The sequence below is a fragment of the Sceloporus occidentalis genome, unplaced genomic scaffold (assembly GCF_023333645.1).
Source record: "Sceloporus occidentalis isolate IW3139 unplaced genomic scaffold, rSceOcc1.0.p SCAF_7, whole genome shotgun sequence".
Taxonomy (NCBI): Eukaryota; Metazoa; Chordata; class Lepidosauria; order Squamata; family Phrynosomatidae; genus Sceloporus; species Sceloporus occidentalis.
The window spans coordinates 62393539-62411599 of record NW_028316987.1 but is presented as its reverse complement, the minus strand read 5'-3'; the positions used below and the strand labels follow the sequence as shown (position 1 = coordinate 62411599).

Here is an 18061-nt window from a genome sequence, read left to right as displayed (position 1 = left end):
AGAAAAGCCTTGAAATCACTATGAATTGCAAACATATTGAAGTTTTATTGCAGTAACAGTAAAAGTAACGTTGCAGTAACGTTATAGAAATAACATTGTAATGTATAAACAGTCCTCTAAAAATGTAAAAAATCACTGATCAACATTGTGATGTACAATATGCACTGTATAAACAGTTCAGTCCTCTGAAAATGTAAAGAAATCACTGAGCAGCGATGTTGGATAATCCAGAATGTTGGATAATCGAAGGTTGGATAATTGAGACTCTACTGTATAACTAAATAGCTGGTGTAGAATACTGGCTATTATTTCCTGGTCTGGTCTCAGTTTTGCTTTCATTGGGGCAATAAGTGAGAAAAGCAGATACAGTGTCTGCATCCTGTTGTTTAGTCCCACCTAGAGCAGACTCACTAAATCATTTGTTGAATGGAGAATCAACATGTAGGGTAACTCAGTTGATTCAATGGCTCCACTCTGGTTGAAATTAACTATATAGGTAGATGAATGGTAAACAATAAATTGACAATTAAATTATCATAGTTTTTAAATAAATAAATAGCAGCTATGGGTTCTATTCAGATAGAGACATTGAGGTGGGGTGGAAGAACATGTGAACCACTGCTGTGATCCTGGCAGTTGCTATTTGTACCAGGAGAGATATGCATCCAGTAGAAGCTGGTAGTTCTGAGGTAAGTGGGGTGAATCCACTCCAAGTTTCACTATGAACTTTAAAGGAATTATGATGGTGCTGAAACTATTTATGAAGCACTATTATGTAAAGTTCAGATGGAAACCCAGAATGGATTCACCATCACTTTGATACTGAAGCTCTAAGCTAAGAAATGACTTTCAGCTGTATTTCTTACTATGCGGTACACTATTGTTTCACAGGAGAGATGGAGAACATGTGCTTTTCTAGATGCTGATGCTAATTCTGCAGTGTGGCACAGGCTGAGTCTGTCTTATTACAGTGGCTTTGCTTCCAGTACTGGTTTGGTGTCTCCAGTAGCATACTATGGAGTGAAAAAAAGTACATTCTATGAGCTTTAATGGAGATACAGTCCCAAAAAGAGATTTCTCCACCTGTAAAACAAACTGTATGCCTATTTAAATCCTCTATTTTACATCCTCAAGACATCCAGTTGTTTTTGTTGTTGTGTTATGCTTCCAAGTCATTTCCAGTTTGTGGTGTCCTGAAGGCAACTCTATCATAATATTTTATTGTCATGATTTGTTCAATTTGCACTTGTTCCCCTCTGAGACTGAGAGAGTAAGCCTTGTAGATTTATAAGTTCACCCAGTAGATTTCTATGGCTGGGGAGGATTTGAACTCTAGTCTCCCAGAGTCCTATTCCAATACTCAAACTGTTAGGCCACACTGGCTTTCATCTAGTTGATTTATTCTATTTTATTTTAAAATGGAAACATACTTTTGGGGCACACAGTTAAATATTCTCCTTTTGGCATCCCTAAGAACAGTTTGTCTCAGTTACCCTCTGTATACCATGTTGTTGTTCTGTGTCTTCAAATCATTTCTGACTTATGGCAACCCAAAGGCAAACCTATCATGGGATTATTTTGGCAAGACTTTTTTGGAAGGGGTTTGCTACTGCCATCCTCTGAAGCTGAGAGAGTGCAACTTGCCCAAGGTCACTCAGTGGGTTTCCATGGCCGAGCAAGGATTTGAACCCTGATTTCCAGGGTCATAGTCCAATGCTAAAAGCAGTATGGCACACTGTATACTACAGACAGTGAATATTTCATTTTTGACAGTAATATTTATAATAGACTTAAAGCTAAGTATATCCTTCTGTGTTTTACTGATTGATCTTAACAAATATATTACAGCTGACACAGCCAAGTTTCTTGTCTTAGCTCTGTAAGCCTTTGCAGAGGCTTACTGGGTTCAAAGTGGAATGTGTGAAAGTAAATTTGAGGTTTAAAAAGTATTATCTAAAGCAACATTATGGCTCATTTTTTAAATAAGATAAATTATTTTGTTAGACTTATTACTGGATGTCAAATAATTTGACTGTGGGTGCATCTACACTGTAGAAATAATGCAGTTTGACAGTGTTTTAAGTGCTTTAGCTCCAGCCTATGGAATTCTGTGATTTTCAGTTTTACCGGGTCTTTAGCCTTCTCTACCAAAGATTACAAAACTATAAATCTTAGGATTCTGTAAGATGGAGCTTCATCATTTAAAGTAGAGTCAAATTACATTATTATTTCTACGGTGTAGATGCACCTTGTTTGAACAATACCTTCAGTTCCTAAAAATAGTTAAGTCTATGTCAGTCTTGCTTATTGTTGTTGTGTGTCTTGCTTATTGTTGTTGTTTCCAACTTGTGGAGACCCTAAAGCAACTCTATTATGGGATTTTCTTGGCAAGATTTTTTCAGAGGGGGTTCACCTTTGTCTTCCTCTGAAGCTGAGAGAATGTGACTTGCTGAAAGCTTGGTCTCCAGAGTCACTGATGTTTATCACACTATACTCTTAACGAGCTATGATTCCAGTGTGACTCCTCTAGCTGCCTCCTGCTGCATTCTGGGATTGGAAGTTTTAAGGAGGGGTATTGAGAATTCTCAGGCACAATACCCCTCCTTAAAACTGCCAATCCCAGAATGCAGCAGGAGGCAGCTAGACGAGTCACACTGGAATCATAGCTCGTTAAGAGTATAGTGTGATAAACCTCACTGTCACTACATCACACTGTCTCTTTCTTATTTTCAATCATAAATCCATTTTATACAGCTTCTAAAACAGTCTATACATTTTAATACCTTGTAAATTCCCACTTAATGCCATATTGGCATATAGTTTCCCTAAATATACATATTGTGTAGGCAATTTTCCCAAAAAATATCATTTTCTATGTAAATTTTCCTCCTTTTTTTACAGAATTCTTGAGCCTTAACATTTTCACACATTTTGTGTAAAAATGTGGACCAAGCATCTCTACATGGTGTAAAGGTAGAACATACATTTTATATAAGTATCCCTTATCTAGAATTCTGGAATCCAAAATACTCCAACATTCAAAATTGTCCATGTGGGAGGCTGAGATAATGACAGTTTTGCATTGTGATGGTTCAGTGTACACTAACTTTGTTTCATGCATAAAATTATTAAAACTTTTGTCTATAAAAGTACCTTCAGGCTACCTGTATAAGGTATGTAAGAAACATGAATGAATTTAGTGTTTAGACTTGGATCCCATCTCCAATATATCTCTTAAGTATATGCAAATATTTTTTAAAAATCAAAAATACTGCTGGTCCCAGCCATTGTGGCTAAGGGAGATTTAGCCTGTGCAATGTTTACAGTGTGATATTACCAAAGTTAATAAATGATAATAAATGATGGGGTTGTTTATTAAAATGTCTTTGTCTTGTATGGGTTGGATTGTTTTTCTATCTTAAATATCACTGAGTTGCAATGTACAATTACCTAGCCATTTTCTCTCCATTTCCACCAGTATGGTGCAACAAAAATATCCATTTAATATTTGCTTGCAATCTGGGGAAATGGTTTAGTGTGGTTCTTGTTGTTCTTGGCTGAAGATTTCTTTAGCTGTGGAATGCTTTTTCCTGCTAGAGGAAAGAATTTCCCCAATGTACCAGAGTAGAAGCCTCATCCAGCATGGAAAGCTCAATTTGTAATATCTAAATCAAAGACGGGTTCAGTTTTAGAACAAGTTACAGTTCTAATATTTTGAGTCGCCTATGAAAACTACAAAGGAGAACAAGGATTATTTCAAAAGGATCATTTATTAAACATTTCCTTTACAAAGTACAATCACCGTTTTGTGTAACTTTTGGTTTTATTATCTCACTGTATGTACACAAAAGCTTGGAAAAACATGGAGAAATGCCTTGACCTTTGCATGATGTATACAGAGCTATCTTTAATAAATTTAACCACTAACAGAGGCAATAAACATAGCCTTATATTTTAAAAATGTGGCATTAATTCCTGAATATTAAATTAATTTGTTGAAAGCAGAAACATCTTCCAAATGATAACACAAACTGCTACCCACAGCCCAGTGGCTTCAAGAGCATGGATACTCTAAAGTAAATGGATTGTGACTAGCAGCTACAGTCATATGCATCTAGGTCTTGTTAATAAATTCTAAATATGAATGGACGGTTGGCTTTTTATTTTCCTGACAGGTATGATCCTATTTTTTAAAAAGTTGTTATAAGGTAAGAAAAATTGAGGAGCAAGTTTTAATAATTTCCTATTAGCAGCAGTTGATAGTAAATGCAACATAAGATTTGTTTTGTCTGTGGTATAAGGTTTTTCCCTAGCAGACTCTCTTTGGATCATTGATACTCTGAACACCATGGTCTGCTTTATCATATATCTCTGGGACACAAAACAAAATTAGAGAGACAAAAAAATGCCATTTATTCTCATGAGTGAGTATTGCCGTTAGCTAATATGAATGCATTGCTAAAAACGAGTGAAAAGTAAAAAGGCTGTAAAGTAGATATATACAGAGTTAAAATACATTTCATATCCACGACACAGTGTTTCTGTTGGCACTGTGCTATTTCCCCTTTCAGTATATTAAATTTGTTGAGAGCGTCTTTCAGTGCAAGCTAAAGCAAAAAATACCTGCCTGTTGTCATTGAAATGACAGAGAACTCTGGAATGTTCAAAACGAAGCTTGTCTTCTGCTCCTGCTCACAAGGCACATTTAAGGTGTGACACTTACAGAATTTGTGTTTTTCAAAAAAAGAATCTGAGAGTAGCAGAACCGATAAAGTCCAAGAATATAGATATATATGTTTAATTGCCTGATAGTCACTTGCATATGTCAACAATGTCCGTGTAAGGCTTGCTGCATTAGCATGTCTTTCCTGAGAACAGAGTTGTGATTCCATCGTATTTTATCATAAGTGTGCATGCTCAGAGCTGTGGTCACTGTCGTGGCTGTCGTCATTTGCTAATGAGTCCCCCGTGTGCTGAAGGCCAGCTGCGCCAATTCCGGAAAGCTCCGAGGGGAGCAATGTGCCCTTTTTCACATTCACCAGTTCCTTTTCTCTGGCAGCAGCTCCTTGCTGCCCTCCTTTTACCCGCTTCCATTTCATCCGTCTGTTCTGGAACCAAACTTTTACCTTTGAATCAAAACAAAACAGAGTCACTGGAAGTGCGTGGAACATCGATAAGCAGTCACACCACTCCTAATAAATCCCACAGGAGTGCCCTCACTCATAGAGGAAAAAAATAAAGGCTGGTGTTCATTTCTCCCATGTTGTTGTTGTTGTTGTTGTTGTTGTGTGCCTTCAAGTCATTTCTGACTTAGAGTGACCCAAAGGTGACCCTCTCATGAGGTTTTCTTGACAAGATTTGTTCAAAGGAGGCTTGCTATTGCGTTCCCCTGTGGCTGAGAGCATGTGACATGTGAGTTTCATGGCTGAGCTGAGAATTGAACCCTGGTCTCCAGAGATGTAGCTGAACACTCAACAACTACTCTGGCTCTCATTACCACTCCCCCATTTTAAACTCATTTAAATATATGCCATTTTATTAATATCATGGCACATGGTTTGCCAGCACAATTGACAGAAAGAAAAGAAGTTACAGCCAGATTGGTGGTAAAATGTAGTCCTGCGCAGACCCATCTAATATTAGTTGGCCTTTGACCTCTGTCTTACTAGAGGGTGATGGTGAGCAATTTAATTTATTGCAATAATGACAATAATGTCATAATCTCAGAAATTGTGGGGAATTGGAATGGCTATATGCTATTGCCACAACCATGTCCAGGGCCAGCTGTCCGGGGCTATTGTATGCTGATGCTAACTCTGACCATTGAGGTGTGTTAGAAGTACAGAGATGCAGATGGCATAACACATACACCCCAACCTCTGATGAGACTTTAACCTCCCTAAATTTGCAATCATGTCTTTTAAAAAAAAAAAAAAGCTAATCTCTAATTTTATTACTTGTAAAGTTATAACCAACTGCTAAAGGTTGCAATTACTGTAGTATCGCCGTTGTTTGGTCTGACCAATACCTGCAATCCAATTGGTGAGAAACAAGAAAGGGTACAAATAACTAACTAGAGAAACTATTCGGAAAATTTATGTGTTTTTTTAAATTCTGACATTGGAAAATAAAGAAAAGATGTTATTATGAACTAGGTTAAATAAAGGGAAGTGCCAATGTAAAATTGAGAAAATGAGTGTATACTAAAAGAATGTATAAGAAACAATGGAATGGGTTTTATATGTCAACTCCAACAATACCTATATAGACAGAGGAGGCAAACAAATCGTCTGTGTCAGATTCTCCCAGACTATGGCAATATGTATGCTTTAAAAAAAGTTAACCTTAAAAGGGCATCTACTAATCTCTCTTTTAATATAAAAAAGCACCTACTAATATACACATATTTTATGCAAATCTCTGCCCTCATTCTTGTGATATGTTTCCTTTTATCCATTTATTACATTATTTATCCTCTGTCTTTCCCTGCAAACCAGGACTTGTGTGTTTGTTTCCTCTTTTGAGAAAGGGGAGATGTATAAATAGCCAACCTAGGTCAAGGCAAAAGAAATAATTTGCTGAGGCCCAGCATTCCAGGAGCCATTTTCAATTTGCACATAATATTTCAGATGTGAAACACTGAGAATAAATTTGCAACCTACATGTCCCACCTCTTCCATATTTCTGAGGTTCTCTTGCCCAGAAGCATAGCTGTGTCATAGGAAGACTGAATTTAAAAGAAACCAATCTGAAGAAAGCTTTATGTGAATTTTTGTGGGTTTCTTCTTGTACCTTTATAACTTCTACGTGGTCAGCAGACATTCCTTTCTCGTAACAGCCCTATATATTAGCAAGTACTTATAAAATGTATGTGACTCATTTTTAGCACTGAATGAAAAAAAAAATCTAACAGGCTATATAGGGTCTTCTGCCAGTGTTAAACAATGTACCATTATTAATATTAGTTTTACCAGCATTCAACATGTGACATATTGGCTCACCACTGCTATAAAATATTGGACCATTTCAGCACTATTTTTCTATAATGCATATTATGCTTATTGCAGACTTAGAACATTCAAAATGTGGCATTCTGAAATGAAAGCTGGATAAAGCCATCAACATCATGGAAAACTGGGGAAAGGAGAAGTTTCAGAACTATAAAAACAGACACCAAAGAATTTCCACAACAGATCCATTGTAATATATTATTAGTATAATAAGTATTGAAGTATTAGAAGCAAAATGTTTCTGCATCATCAATATTCATATGCCTTTACACAGCAAAAAAAAAAAAAAAAAAAAAGGGGGGGGGTTGGAAATAAACTGTGATAGATTTCTTTTTATCTTATTTTTCAAAGTCTATTCTTGTTCTGAAAAATAGTGGAAAGTTCAGAATGATACCTTGTTTTGTTTTTATGTTGCTATTGTTCCAAAACTAAATTTGAGTATCTAGAAATAGTGTTAAGGTGATTCTGCATTAGTTATAACTTCCAAACCTTACCCAGCACATCCTTTCTTTGAGACAATTCATCAGAGCCAAAACGCAAGCTAGTAAAATAAACTTAATACAAGGAGGAAAGTATTTATTGCGAGCTGCTCTGATGTTAGGAAATACTGTTATGCCATCTGTCAAAAGCTTTCACAAAAACAATGTCAAAGGGCTCATAATGTTTGTACTCTACATGCAGTTCTTTGTGGTAAATTATATGTGTCACTTTTCACAATGAATTTCCCCTAGTAAAATCATGGCATGTTGCTAATGCCAAATACTATATTAAGCTATAATGCTTGGGAAGATTATTCTGATACAAATCCATTGAGTTCAGCAATGAGTTCAGCTATGGATTGGTCTATTTCTCTATAAAATATTATCATATTTTTTTTCAAATAAGGATTATCTTAGACCATACATATGCATAAAAATAATATATGCCGTTTATATCTTAGATATTTATCAGAAGTAATGATGGGAGAGTATAGAGCAATGTAACATTGGAAACATTACTGAGGGAAGATGGAGTAGAGAACTTCTGAGAGTGCCCATAAGAACCTTCTAAATATCTTTGACCAAAATACGACTGCACACACCGGTACACAATGGTTCAAACTATGTGCTACACAAATGATATACAAATGACACGATTAAAGACGTTAATTGAGGACATTTTGTCAAACGTTGCTTGGGGGAATGTGTGCATGAATGTACATTTTATCTTCAAGAAATGGCAAAACAAGTAATGATTAAAACATTCATGTATGATACCTCACATAGATGTTTATCACACTATACTCTTAACGAGCCATGATTCCAGTGTGACTCCTCTAGCTGCCTCCTGCTGCATTCTGGGATTGGAAGTTTTAAGGCGGGGTATTCAGAATTCTCAGGCAGAGAACTTCTGTGCCTGAGAATTCCAAATACCCCTCCTTAAAACTTCCAATCCCAGAATGCAGCAGGAGGCAGCTAGAGGAGTCACACTGGAATCATGGCTCGTTAAGAGTATAGTGTGATAAACCTCACCGTAATAATATCATACTGGCAATATTTTTTTTGGGGGGGGGGGGGAGTTATTACTTTATTCAAGCATGTATTGGGAAAAACAGTGAACAACAGCAGAGAATGACAGCACACTTATCCAAAATGAACACAGAAGAACCAAATATGAAGGGTCAGCTATTGTCATAGCTGCATTCAGACGTCCCACCTGTTACTGTTCTGGTAGTGTTCATTGAATCTAATAGAGACTATAATGTGTTTTTAACTGAACCTGCATGACTTTGTAGCCAGCAAGAGGAGAAAGGAATGCCAAGTGTACCTGGTTCCTTTTGTTACACAAAGGGTGCATCTACACTGTAGAAATAATGCAATTTGATGCCATCTGACAGAATCCTGGGAATTGTTTTTCTGTGAGGTACCAGCACTCTTTGGCAGGGAAGGTGAAATACCTTGTTAAACTACAAATCCTAGGATTGCATAGGAAGGAGCAACAGTGTCAAATTGCATTATTTCTACAGTGTCGAGGCACCCAAAATGAGGACCAAAGTCAGTATATTTGGGCTTCTTGGTGACCACTTTGGTGCATCCAGTGATGACGTATTTGTCCACCTGGGGGGATCCGCACAGCTGTCAAGTACTAGAAGGTTTCTGTTGAAAGTGTGGCCTTGAGCATCTGAAAAGCAGCTCACAAGAAGGGCTAGTCAACCTCATTATGACCCACCAGCCAGGACCTTTCCCAAGTACCTTGACTGGGAATTTGTTCATGCCAGGAAAAAATAGGGGTTTGCCTGATGTTTACCTAAGAGTAGAAATATTCAAATTAAAATTGATCAAAAGGAATGACCTCAAGGCCTGCCCTGTTTGCTTTGCTAGCTGTTTTTCATGCTACAGATTGTTTCAACATAATTACAATACTTATCTTTAAGCCCATCTCTTGCCTTCATTTCACAGTTTGGCAATGTACCTCTTTCAAATGGCAATAGATACATAAACAGTGATATATTTATTTTATCCTGACAAAATCCTTAGGCAAATCACAATTAATTTTTTATTTAATGACATACCTCACTATCATCATTATATTCCCTTGTTCTGTCAAGAATTGCAAAAAACAACAAATCAGAACAAAGAATAACAGTAAGGCTATCCAATGTTTTCATGCAAGAAGAAGTACAAGGGGTCAGTTATTATGTCAAAATATGGTGGTAGTGAACAGCTCTATAGAGTTTGTGAACAATGTCTAATAAATCTAAGGGGGAAACGGGTCCTATACACAAGGACCATAAAACCTTAATACTCCTGAGTAGAAAGAAATCTAGGAGTGGCACAGACCAGCAAAGTTTAAGTTTGATGCACAGAAACTTATATGCACAATAATTAGAATCAACCTATATTTGATGTGGGGATGCTTGACTCCATGCATACAAATAGAATAGCCTGATGCCTATTTAACTCCAGGTAATTCAGGTCTGTGGATAGTAGCCAAGTAGTGAACCCATTTATGAAGGCTCATTTATGATGGCTCTTTTATGAAGGAGGCACATGTATTCAGTTTAGGAAGTTAAAAAAATGACAAGGTAAGAAGGAACACATATATATTTGTGATTTTTTTCCTTTGGTAGGTGCCTGAATAGAGCAGTAAGGTTTTCATACATATACGTGTGTATATGTATGTGTGTGAGACAGAAAGAAAGAGAGAGAGAGAAATGTATTCACAGGATAAGGGAAGAAAAGAAATTTAGGACAGCAAGCTAGTAAAAGCAAGGTAAAAATAAAGCAAAGAATAAAAATTAATCTAAACATGTAAAATACTCACTTTTACTACAGCATAGCCTGGTACTACAATGCCTGAGCTGATCTGTATTTGCTGGCAAGTGCAGGGTGGCTAAAGATAGGATAGCTGAATTCACTTTTATGAGGGAAAAAAAGTAGTAACACAAAAAAACCTCTAAGGACATAAGGATATGGAAATGGATAGCAGTCTAGACAACCCTTTAGGAAAGACACTTTATGGCAATATCCTACTGAAGGAAAAAAAAATTGGGCTGATCAAGTCTAATAATGCTCTTGTTTTCTTTCTGCCTATAAGAGTACAAGCGTGTTTGAGTAATTGTATTTTTATTTTAGATTGCAGAGGAATGGCAAGGAGAATGGAAAAATAGATAAAACTGCTTGAAACATAATAGGCCCAAATTGCAAAGGTCATATGTAAAGAGAGGTGTAAATTGGCAAGTGCCTGTGAGTCTAAGGAAGTGAGTAAGCCTAAGGGAGTCTAAGTCAATCTAGGGGAATCTAGGTTGGCTAGCACATACATGCAAGGCCTGGAAGAAAGCATAAGTTAAACCATCTGAGCCTCCCTCTAAATTTAGACGCCTCCTGGCAAAATTAAGAACTGGTTTGTGTAAGACGAGACATCCTCTTTCTCTGAAAGTGCTTGTCTTCATTTTTATTTCTATGAGACTTAGGCTGTGAAAAAGAAATGTTAGTTACTCATGGATGTGACTTTCAGTAGGACAAAGCTAAAGGGCACTGGTGGAAAGAGCTTCACTGGTCTGTTTCATTCATTTGATTAATTATGAAATGCCTACAATGTAGTAAGAGTAAGGGAAAAGCCATAGCTCAACAGCTGAGGACACAAGTTTCATGTGTACAATAGCAAGGTTCAACCTCTAAATCGTAGGCAATTGGGCCTAGAGAGTTTCTGCTGATAAGCACACATAACACTGTTCTAGATAGACATACTCTCCAGCCTGGTGTAGTGGTATGAGCATTGGACTATGACTGGAGATCAGGTTCGATTCCACAGCTAAGCACAAAAACCAACTGGGTGACCTTAGGCAGGTCACACTCTAACAGCCTCAAATGACGGAAATGGCAAAACCCCTCTGAAGAAACCTACCAGCAACACCCTACAATAGGTTTGCCTTAGGGTTGCCATGTGAAAAATGACTTGAAGGTACACAACAACAACAGTCCCAGTTAATCCCCTGTTATCCCACTTTTTCTAACAGCTCTTAAGATGTCCTCAGTTTCTTTCTCCTTCTCCCACTTCTTCCTCTTTCTTTAACCTTCTTCAATTGGTGCACATTGAATTCAATATGTGGAAGTAGTTTGCACTCAGTTCAGTTAGCAGTGGTACTGGATAGAGAGGGCAGAATACAGCTCTTCTCAGTAAGTTCAAGGAAAAGTAAACTGCTCCAGCCTCCCCTAGCTTGTGCGTTTTTCTATACTAATAACTTTTAGCTTCTTGACCACACCCTGATGTTGCTTGGCCACATATGTCCCAGTTTTCATCTGTGAAATGTTGGAGAGTATGAATGGACTAGTGGTCTGATTCAACAAATTCTTGTGTATTTTCCAGGAGCAGAATAATAAGTACAGGCTACTAAAAGGGAGAAATTTATACCAAGTTTTTTTATCTACATTGTCTGAAATACAAATATGCAGAATTCATCACTGAAAAATCTCAATTGTGTTTCTTCAACAGGAAGAAATAATATATGAAGACTATAAGAATATATGAAGTAAAGACCATCTTACAACACACCATGGGTGGACAACTTTTCTACCTCTACCTCATTTGGGGGTGGTTTAAGGACTTCAATGCCAGCAATGGAGAGGACAAACAGTGTATGTGGCTGTGAGTGCCTCCTTTCACTTCAGCTCACAAAGATATATACCCACAAATAAAGAGAGAAAACTGCTTCCTACTGACTATACATATACACATATCTCCATTTTTTGTCTCTTATGCAGTCACATGGAGAGAGAAGAGGGAAAGAAGCATATCATGTACACAAAGACTCTTTCACTTCCCTGCCCCCAACAGCAGGAAGAATCTTCATAAGGATCTTAGATGACCTTCTCTTCCTGGGAAAAGAAAACTTTTCTCTTCCTCTGATCCTCTCTTCGTCTAAGGGGCTGTACATATGACTGGGGAAAGAGGCCGCCCCTCTTTGCTGCATATCATTCCCGGAGCAGCCAAACCAGGTGGGAAGAATACGCAGCCAGGAAGAAGCTGCCTAGAGCAGCGTCATAAGGGCTGCGATGCATCCCTATGATGCCACTTCCTGTGCATGACGTGCAGACGCTGTGCATCGTGTACATCATCATGGTGGCCTTCGTATGGATGGGAGGCTGGCGTGATGGCAGCAGCGGCACATCCTAGGGTTCCAAAGCGTGCGGTTGCTGCACACTCTGTAACCCTAGAATTGGCGGCGCCACACTGCTTCCTGCCCATGTATACTGGACCCTAAGAGAGGAAGAAAGCACCTGAAGAAAGGTCTAGAAACCATGCCTTACAAGGAGTGACTTAGGGAGCTGCATCTATTTAGCCTGGAGAAGAAAGGGGTAGGGGGTAAGGGTGACATGATAGCCATGTTTAAATATTTGAAGCGATGTCATATTGAGAATGGAGAAAGCTTATTTTCTGCTGCTCCAGAGACTAGGAGAAGAAGTAATGGAATCAAGCTACAGGAAAAGAGATTTCATATTAGGAAGAACTTCCTGACAATAAGAGCTATACAACAGTGGAACAAACTGCCTTGGAGAGTGGTGGAGTATTCTTCTTTGGAGGTTTTTAAACAGAGGCTGGATGGTCATCTGTTGGGAGTGCTTTAACTGTATCTTCCTGTATGGCACTTTTGTCCATCTTTACGTAACTGAAGAACTGCACTGTAAAATTAACAAACATGAACATTTCAAAAATAAGAGAATTTTAATTTGTAGAGTGATTGAAAAGTGCAAAGTAGGAAGTTCAACTCAAAGCATGAACTGTTTTGAAAATTTTCAAGGGCGGATAAACAATGGAGTACATTGAGACAATGAGAGAAATCCAGTTGTCAGTGTCAACTACAATAGATTCATTGATTTACCAAGTTCCATTGATTCATTGGATCTAATCTGGTTAGGACTAATGATCCAAATGGAAAATTCTGGTTCCACCCCAGCCCCATGTTGCTGAACATTAAGTCCCAGCATTCCTCATCAATGACTATTTACTACTGTCAGGAATTGCAGTCCAACAACATGGAAATCCAGATAATTCCCATCCCTTTTCTAAACCATCTCTGTTCTAAATATGTCTAAATGCATATTTCTAGAAGAACCTACAGCAAAGGAAACTATTGTTAAGTGTCTTCAGAACGGCTCTGACATATGGTGATTTTTCTTGACAAGATTTGTTCAGTGGCAGTTTGCCATTGCCTTCCTCTAAGGCTGAGACTCATGGTCACCAGGGACCTAGCCAAGGGGGGATTTCTTGGGGTCCGGACCCCCCCTTTCGTTAGATAAAATGAATGGTGTGTGCTGCAGCACCGCTGCACCCAAGCCCCATTATAATAGTGGCACTTAGTCTGGACCCCCCCTTCCCAAAATCCTGGCTACGTCCCTGCGGTCACCCAGTGGGTTTCCATGACAGAGCAGGAATTCGAATGCTAGTCTCCAGAGTATAGCCCAAAACTCAAAACACTAAATCACACTGGCTTCTAAAACAATCCATACAAATACAAATTGCTTCTACCAGTTTCATGACAGAATGTATTGTGTAATCATGTGTATGTGTGTATCTTTCAAGTTAAGCACCATCCATGTTATTGCTTAATATAAATCAAAATGAATCCAAAATATGAATTTTAAAATGTTGTCTGCTTAAGCCAGTCTTTCTTTTGAAACTCTCTCCTTTTGTAACTTTCTTGGATGCTTTATTTTTCTGTTATGTAGATAGCTTGGATTTTTGCTTCATTCCTTGCACCTCTCACTTCAAACAATCTGGTTACCAGTCACTTCCACACAAAAAGGAATGCTTCAAGCCTTCATGGCCCTTTGGATGTTGTTGGACTGCAACTCCCATCATCCCTAACTTGCATAGTCAATGGTTGAGAATGCTGGCAGCTGCAATTCATCATCTGGAGCCTATTTTGCTCACCACAATCTTAGAGAAAAGAAGTACCCAGAGAATCTGATTTAGTCACCATAACTTCCTAGAGGGTGGAAATTGCTTCCCTAGCTTAGGCGCATTACAGACGGGCACTGCCATTTTGTACGGACTCAGTCCGTACTAGGGTTGAGGGGCGTCCGGAAGGGACGCCCCTTCTCAATCCTAATACGCCCCTTTCTAACCCTAATACGCCCCTTCGGCACGTGTATAACGCGCCTTAGTGTCCTTTTTTTAAAAAAAAAGTCATACTTCATAGGCTGTCATTTAGTTTTCTCTCATTATTCTGAGCCATTTATATTATCCTATATAGTATAAACTCATCTGTCCATATAATTAAAAGAAGCATAAGGCTAATGCAATAAAAAGCAAATTCAATACAGAGTGAAAAAAACTATATTTTCTTTTGCATTTTAAATGTGTCACTTTTAAAGTCCTAGTTAACAGGTTTTAAAATACAAGTTTTATTATCAGGTTTAAGCTACTTATTTAAAATCCAGCCTCCTATGTATTTCATTTAATACCATTAGACTGTCAAATTCTTGCCTCTAAATTTATAATTAAGAGCAACCTATCATACTCTGAAATAGAAATAGTATTGAGCTCCTTTTATCACATGTGCTAAATATAACAACCTTGTGAAGGATGTTTCATGTGCTATTTCCTCCAGAGATCCAATTCAGGGAGATGAAATCTGAACTTCCTTTGGATTTCGTGACGAGTCAATAATGGAACTGATACATGATCCTGCTACATTTTAGAAATAGGAAGGAGGTGTGAATTCTGAAAACCAATTCTCTTAAATTCCTGTTAATGCTACACTTAACAGAGTTCCTGTATATCCCAAACAGTTAAGCAGTTTGCATAAAAGACAGAATACATACTGAGAAGAAAAGTAAGTGTTAGAATCTGAAAAAGAAATGGTAGTATTTTAAAAAAGGCTCTTTGTTAAAGTCTTTGAGGCCTAAGCTTATTATTTTTTAAACTGTACATGTATATGTTTTTAACTGTTTTAGTCTTTACTGCTGCTTTAACCTGCAATTTATTTAATATAGTTTTATCCTATTTAAATATGGTTTTATCCTATTTAAATTCCTATTTAAATTATAGGTATACCTCAATAAATAAAGTAGATATGTTCCGGGCATCACTTCTTTAACAGAAATGTTGGTACCAGGGGCAGAAATAACATGGAAAGAATAGAGATTGTTCCTGCACCAAAATAATAATAATAATAATAATAATAATAGAGCAGGTCAACATGTTTCAAGAAATTTTTATTCAAAACTAACAATATGCCTGTGTGAAATGAAACAACCAAACCAAGAAAGCTTTGTAAAAGTAGAAACATTTTCAACCTTTTAGAGACTACTTGAAAGCTTCTTTCAAATTGCATCCAGAGACAAATTTTCTTTCACTAGCCTTCATCTTTCTTATGATTTCCATTTTGGTGGTCAAACGTCTAGATCTGTGCTCTTTTCCCTTATTTTTTAACCTACTGGAGTAAGTTGGTAAGGCAGGTTTATCTGTACTCCCCCCTTTGCATTTCATGCTTGCTCAACAAAAAAATTTCTGAAGGGAATTTTTTTATTTTGCTTATTGCAGGTAGGCACACACACAAGTCTAGTAGGATTGGTTAGAGTAGAATACGATTTTTCCCACATCAAGCTTCACTACATGGTTTACTGCAGACGCACTGCTGCACCTTAATGCTGAAAATCTGTTTCTCCAGTCATCCTTTAGCATGCTCCCAATGCTGATGCTGCTAAAAAACCTTCCAGCTAGACAGTGTATGAGGAAAAGGGGGGGCTGGGCAGGTATAAAATGGCCCTGAAGGGTCAGCTTCAAGCTGCTCCAGAGAAAGCTGGATCGGGGTCAAGGCAACCACATGCCGCGGCCCCAATGCCGCTCCTTTTTGAGCTGGCAAAAAGCTGGCTTTTCCACCGCCACCATGGCTTTGCAACACTCCTGCGTTGTGCAGTGTATAAACTCCATGCTGCTGGAGCTCCACAAAGCTGCCTGTCACGTGGTCAGACGAGCGGCTTCACGGCGGCTTGGAGACAGTGTCAGAATGTGTGTCATCTAAATGACATGTCCTCAAGCCACCAGGAAGCCACTGCAAAGAGACCATCTGTTTCATCCCTTTGTCAAAAGGCGATTGTCAAAGGCTTTATTCACAGGTATGTCTGTATTCTATCTTTTTAATCTATAATTGTTTGAAGATGCTTATAATGTTTGACTTGTAAGCCACTCTGAAAACTCACAATCATAGATGGGATATAAATATCTTAATGCATGCATACATGTATACATATTTAAACAAACTATACTAAATTTTCTTTCAAAATGTTGTATGTCAAGTAAGTTCAGCAATGTGTAATTATACAGAATTAAAAATATTTATAGGAGTTGCTGGGTTGGAATGGTGGTGCTAGGTTGTCCTTTGTAAATTCTGTGCTGCAGGGATGACATTAGACACAATAATCACCAGTCAGAGGGGACCTTGGACCAGCAAAAAAGTGCCCCCTTGATAAAGGGAGACTCAAGGATTAACTAAACTGATCAAATATCTCTGATCTTGGCATCTTAGCCACCATGGGATCATGGCGAGTGGACACAGAAGCCTGAGTCAGTAGCCTTTCCCCACTGGGTCATTAGCCTGCTCAAAGAACTGCTATTAATCGAAGAAGATAGCAATTTCAATGTAAGAGGACTGGAGAATAAAATTGTTCATAAGGAGGAGTTATCTAACTTATTAAGAGGAAAAAATCCTTTCCTTTTTCTTCTCTTTGGGGAAGTTTTAATGAAGGATTGGGAATCTGTAATGGTTTTTCTATCTGTTTTGCAAGAACAGAAAGTTAAAATATAAATGGGGATCTGAAAGACAAAATATTAATTGTGGGTTTTGAAAATTAGTAGGAATAACTAAAATGTAGAAGTATTTGTTGTTATGTGAGGACAATAAGATTGTATATCATTTATAACCATTGGTAAGGAAGTTGGAAACAAATGTTTTATTTTTTTCTTCTTTCTCCTTTTTTTTTGCATTATTTCCTATTTTTTCTCCACCCCACCCCACCCCACCTCAATTTTTGTCTATACTGTGTTAATGTAGTTAAAAATCTTCAATTATAGACATCAGGCCCTTAGAATCTGCTGTGGTTCGGTTCCAGGACCCAACATGGATACCAAAACCCATAGATGCTCAAGTCCCAATATATGCAATGACATTGTAAAATGGTGTATCTTATATAAAATGACAAAATCGAGGTTTGATTTTTGGAACTTTATTTTTATATTTTCAAGCCATGAATAGTTGACACTACAGATGCCAAATCCCTGGATAGGGAGGATTGACTGCATTAATAATATAAAATATCAAAAACTTTATTTTAACATAAGTGTCACATGAATAAAGTTAGACTGACACTTCATTTATATTTCCAGACCAGACCACCTGTGCTGAATCTGCAACTGTCACATTGCAAGCTGCACAGGGCCTGTGCTGATGGCCCCACATTCAAATAGGCCTACATGATGAAAATGGGCTGAACAGTTGTGTCAAAGCAGACATTTAGTACTCTATGCTCATGATAGATGTCATTGAGATAATTTACTAAGGTTCCGCA

General features: G+C 37.7%; 1 protein-coding gene across 1 annotated transcript in view; it reads right to left on the bottom strand.

The window, feature by feature from the left end:
• Nucleotides 1–3907: 3907 nt before the first annotated feature.
• MEOX2 (mesenchyme homeobox 2) overlaps nucleotides 3908–18061 on the bottom strand; it is an 84028-nt gene continuing 69874 nt past the window's right edge. Inside the window, exon 3 of the mRNA XM_089531368.1 lies at nucleotides 3908–5126. Coding sequence (XP_089387494.1) covers nucleotides 4902–5126 — 225 coding nt within the window. The 3' untranslated portion in view covers nucleotides 3908–4901. The remainder of the gene's footprint in view (nucleotides 5127–18061) is intronic.